Source organism: Papilio machaon, chromosome 25, assembly GCF_912999745.1.
Source record: "Papilio machaon chromosome 25, ilPapMach1.1, whole genome shotgun sequence".
Classification (NCBI taxonomy): Eukaryota; Metazoa; Arthropoda; class Insecta; order Lepidoptera; family Papilionidae; genus Papilio; species Papilio machaon.
The window spans coordinates 4,290,183-4,295,467 of NC_060010.1; the positions used below are offsets into that span (position 1 = coordinate 4,290,183).

The 5,285-nt window shown below is 36.5% G+C and overlaps 1 protein-coding gene across 1 annotated transcript; it reads right to left on the bottom strand.

Annotated features, from left to right (window-relative positions):
* Positions 1 to 274: 274 nt before the first annotated feature.
* Positions 275 to 2,964, bottom strand: LOC106720083 (UDP-glucosyltransferase 2-like). Its single transcript, XM_014514699.2, has 4 exons — positions 2,118 to 2,964; positions 1,534 to 1,756; positions 1,099 to 1,318; positions 275 to 578 (listed from the first exon to the last, which is right to left on the bottom strand). The coding sequence occupies exons 1-4, from the start codon at positions 2,934 to 2,936 to the stop codon at positions 290 to 292; spliced, it is 1,551 nt and encodes a 516-aa protein (XP_014370185.2). The 5' UTR covers positions 2,937 to 2,964; the 3' UTR covers positions 275 to 289.
* Between the last annotated feature and the right edge of the window lie 2,321 nt (positions 2,965 to 5,285).

A 5,285-nucleotide genomic window follows, 5' to 3' on the forward strand; every position in this document is an offset into this window, starting at 1 on the left:
ACGCTGACGGAAACCATACTAATGATCACTAATCAGCTGGTGCTCCCCAATTACAGCAGATTTTGTAATTGTCTCATGTCGTCACATTCACCAGGACAACACAGACGACAGATGTGAACTGAAAGTACTCGTATTTCTGCGTTACATCTGATGATTGTTGTGGCAGCCTTCCTTCCTTGACTTCATATAAATGGTTACGCAAGCGTTTTACTTTAATAGTTAATCTTCCTTTCAAATTTCAGACCTCATAAAACACCCAATTATAGATATATCACTTTTTTAAAAAATTTTACGGCTTTTTATTTTTCATTTTTGTAGTCACATTTGAATTTACAAAACTCCAAACCATTTTGATAACCAAAAACAGAATAATTTGTGACAGTATTAACACAGTAGCTAAAGTAAATAAAAGTTCTAATTCTAAATATTGAGTCCAGGAAATGTTTGCTGCCGGACTCCTCAAGTGACGCGCTCCGCCATGACGCAGCACGTGCTCTGTCCACCACACGGCGCGCTCTAGCGGACTTTGCGGCTGATCCTGCATTATACTGCGGAGACGCACTATGTTCTCACGATAGCTGAAACAGACATAATACACCTGTGTAGATATTTTGAAGACAGTCATAAAACATAGGAAATGAAGTATCCTCTTCTTCTAATCTTACTAATATTATAAATGCGAATGTGTAGATAGATGTTTGTTATAAGGTATATCCAGAACGGCTACATGGATCTTAATGACATTTGCTATAGATTTAGAATCATACATAGGCTACTAATTAAGTGTGTTTAATTCCGCGCTAACGGATTTGTGGGCGACAGCTCGTATTAAGGATATAACAATCCATGAACTTAACTGAATATTGATCTTTGCTAAAATAATTCTTTAAATTACATTTTGATTTAATTTCGAATTAGTGATTAGTTGTGTGCGAAGATTTACGCTCTATTTCAAGAAGTGCGGCTGCGACTGCAACAGGAAGTGATAGCCACTCGCGGCCAGAGTCGCGCTGCTAACCGCTACTTGTAAACAGGCATTAAAACTTAAAGCTTTATAACAATTTGTTGAGTATTAAATAACGTTTGTACGTTGCGTACCTTTTGTCGTTGATAACATTGTGTATCGCGTTTTCAAACATTTCTTCTGTCAGTGAATTTATGTCAATTCTAACTCCAATTTTATGTTGCACATATTTCTCAACATTGTACCATTGATCTCCGAGTAATGGTATACCAATAAGAGGTACTCCGGCAGTAATAGCTTCATCGGTCGATTGTAAACCTCCCTGAGTTATAAATAATTTTACTTTCGGATGCCCTGAAATAAGAGATCATGGATGATGGATAAAGCTGTATGAAAAAGAAGACTGTGCCTTTTGCTTAGGGTCCTAAATAAAGTAGCCGTAATGATTGATGACTTATAACAACATCATCAATTGTCACGGGAAATTTAACTTTATAATACAGTAGAAAGAATTATTCTTTAGATAGATGACTAGTGAAGTTACATAATCAATAAGTAGCAATACTTACTCAGTAAATCAGATTGTGGAAGCCATTTTGATATTTTTATATTATTTGAACGACTCGGCAGTTCATCATTGTCCCATTTCCAAAGAACATCATACGGCAGTCGTGAAAATACGTTTATAATAGCTTGCAACTTTTCTGGAGGCACGTGAGACGGTTTTACGTTTGTGCCCAAACTAAAGTAAATAACTCCGTTCTTCGAAGAGTCGAGATGTAATTTTAGATCCTGCCAAAAAGTACATTTAAGAAGTAATAGCTAAGTGATATATATTTTAGTTGCGCAATGTTCAATCTCAATAAAAGTAGACAACTAACTATATACTTAGCTATCAACATTTTACCGGTTTCGATGAACTTCCTACCGCTACATTTCATATTCAAACAGTGAACCTACAAACCGACCATCCTACGCCCTCATCGCGTCTTTTTTCTGAGGCTGGGTCAGGCCCACCGGAAAAGCAGACACAGGTTTGCACTGCCTTCTGCATCCATTATCATCTCTAGCACCACGAAACTATAAGCCACCACAAAGGGGTGTTTGGGGGGGGGGAATTGTTCAATTGAAATTAACATTAAATAGTGCGTACCTTAGGTAAATCTCTTATCGGATTCTGGTGTAACCCACCCATGTAGATGACACCGGGTGGCACGGGACGATTGCTGTCCCAAATAGGATGCACGTTTAAAAACAACATTGCCACATTGTCAAATAATTTCTGAACCGGAGGAATGTCCGCACCAAATACTTTCTTTAAAAATTTGTTAATTTTTTCATAATTTCTAGCGAGATGTCTCATTTTATGTTCTTTTTTTAACTGAATAATCTTTTCCCACATTGTTATATTGTTCAATCTATCTCTTAACATACTCGGATATAACAATGGATGTGTTGGTGCTCCCATAGCATCGTAATTATCCCATACTCCGCCGAAAGAACTTACTAAAATGACTGGCGCTTTAAAAACATGTGAAAATCCCAGAGTATATCCTACGTAAGCTTCGGCAAGTATCAAGTCGAAATGATCATGTTCATACGACAATAACTTTTGTACACTTTTAGATTTCACCTGCTCTTCGAAAATTTCATAGTTTATCTGCTCCATTGCTTCCATTTGTTTCGTAACATCTCTGGAACCATCTTCGATTTTTGACATACCTTTATTCCATCTCGTATAAGACAAATCGTGGACGTCTATTTCAGTTAAATTTCCAGGTCCTTTTGGATGTACAGGATCCGTTGTTATAACAATAAGTTCATGTCCTCGTCTTGCCAATTCGTGTGTCAGAGGACGAAAAACAACTTGGTGACTGATTGATGGAGTCGGAAATACACCCAATATTCGAGCATTTTCTATGAATGGTAATGTTAAACATAGTAAATATAAAATTGATAATCTTGGTGTCATCGTTTGTTACAAGCGATGTCTCAGAAGTATCTAAATATTATCAAACATGAAACGAATCTCAATGACTAGCAACTTTTATTTTTTTATAGCTAAATTGGAGATTATTTTATCTTAACACTAACTGTGCCCGCGATCTCGTCCGCGGGAAATACTGTCTTCGATTAGTATTTCAATTATTTATGCTAATTATTTTACTTAACTGACATGCCATGCGTTGATGTTTGAATGTAGGGGAAACGAGCGAGGTGTGTCAGGACCGCGCCAAATGGACGTTCTGGTTTACGGATGTGGGTTATCTTGTTATTATAGTTTACTTAAAGATATTAAACGTGACAACAAACCATATTAATGTTACGAAACAATCACATAAACCTTACATATTTCCACATAAACTTCATCCCCTATTCCCTATTATTATTTTGCATCCTTTAGGGTAAAACTTTCACAAACTTTGAATGTAATATTTATTTATAGATGATTCCTATGTATAAGGGCCAAAGTAACAAATTAATGATTTTACTTTTTTATGTTAAAAGCTAGTTAACAACATGTACTAAACACAAATACACATTTACAGGTGTAAACGTGTTTTTTATTTTTGCTAAAGAAAAAGGGCCTGTAAGGCATTTTTTCCTATATGGTTGAAACTTTGACAGCCTCTCCTGTAAAGTTGTCAATTTTCACATTGGCCCTTATTCGTAGAAGCCATCGTTGTATTAACAGCCTTAAAAATAAGTTCCAGGCTTCTAACAGTAAAAATAACGATACTTCCATACAAATTCAACCCGTTTTAAAAAGTAGCATATGTCCTTTCTGAGGGTCTAGATCTAGACTATCTGTGTGCCAAATTTCGTATATATCGGTTCAGTAGTTTTGGCGTGAGAATGAAACAGACAGACCGACAAATATAAATAAAATGGTTTTAGTTATATTATCAGTAACATAAATCATGTATCATTTGCGAGAAATGTATTTTTGGAACGAAGTTCCTTATTTAATAATATTACTTACATCCAGACACTCCAATTTTATTTTTCTTTTCTGTTTGATTTAAATCTTAGAGGAATTACTTGTATCCTCTAAGATTAAAATGTTATCGCGTCATTTTCTACTGCTACTAACACAATCACGTGGTTTGCACGTGCCTATTGAGTGATTCAAGTCTAGTCGTGACGAATTTAATATGATGAAATATTATCTTGTACATACACATGACTTTGTATATTTCATAGAAGGCCGAATACATGGATATATTTTGTGGGAATCAATCCAGTTATGTCGGCTGATAGAGATGTAATATAGATGTACTAGCTGTCGCCCGCGACTCCGTCCGCGCGCAATTAAAAAATGGGGGGTTTATGAAAAATAGATGTTGGCCGATTCTCAGACCTACTGAATATGCTCACAAAATTTCATGAGAATCGGTCAAGCCGTTTCGGAGGAGTTCAAGTTCGAACCCCGTGGCACGAGAATTTTATATATAAGACTAGCTGTCGCCCGCGACTCCGTCCGCGCGCAGTTTAAAAAAAAAACTAAATGGGGGGGGGGGTTTTGAAAAATAGATGTTGGCCGATTCTCAGACCTACTGAATATGCTCACAAAATTTCATGAGAATCGGTCAAGCCGTTTCGGAGGAGTACGGGAACGAAAACTGTGACACGAGAATTTTATATATTAGATATTGTGTCGACCCTCTCTATGGAAAAAGGCGGGTAGTTGGTATATAATTTAGAAGTTTGTTCATAACAGTAGATGAAGTTATCATCGTTCCTTGTGCGTACTGCAAAGGATTGGAACAAGATGCCGGTGTCAGTTTACTAAACTAGCGCGTCCCATCCTTAGATCACATCATCACTTAATATCAAGTGGGTTCGTGGTAGCTTACAACAAAAAAAAACATATTCCTTAACTTCTTCCAAACTTTCATCCCCTATTCCCTATTGTTATTTTGCCCCCTTGAGGGTAAAACTTTCACGAACTTTGAATGTCATATTTATTTATATCAAACTAGCTGTGCCCGCGACTTCGTCCGCGTGAAATACTATCTCGGGTAGCATTTTTTTTGGGTTAATAATTAAAATAATTAACCGATGGGCTATGCTTTTGAGTGTAGAGGAACATTGAGAGAGGTGTGCCGGAACCGCGCTAAATGTAGATCCTGGGTCTCTGCCTACACCTCTAGGTTATGGGTCGTGAACCATGTTGTTATTGTAGTATTTTATTTAAACTTATAAAATGCCAAAAAATATTAAACTTACAAAATATTCACATAAACATCTTCCCATACAAACTTTCATCCCCTATTCCGTTTTGTTACATTGCAACCTTGAGGGTAAAAATTTTACAAAC

Bases quoted from the DNA above. Each gene is read 5' to 3' on its own strand.
- LOC106720083 (XM_014514699.2), bottom strand. From the start codon at position 2,936: ATGACACCAAGATTATCAATTTTATATTTACTATGTTTAACATTACCA. The intron at 1,757-2,117 runs GTACGCACTATT...ACTTTTTGGCAG, and splicing joins CGATAAGAGATTTACCTAAG to GATCTAAAATTACATCTCGA. The intron at 1,319-1,533 runs GTAAGTATTGCT...CTCTTATTTCAG, and splicing joins TCCACAATCTGATTTACTGA to GGCATCCGAAAGTAAAATTA.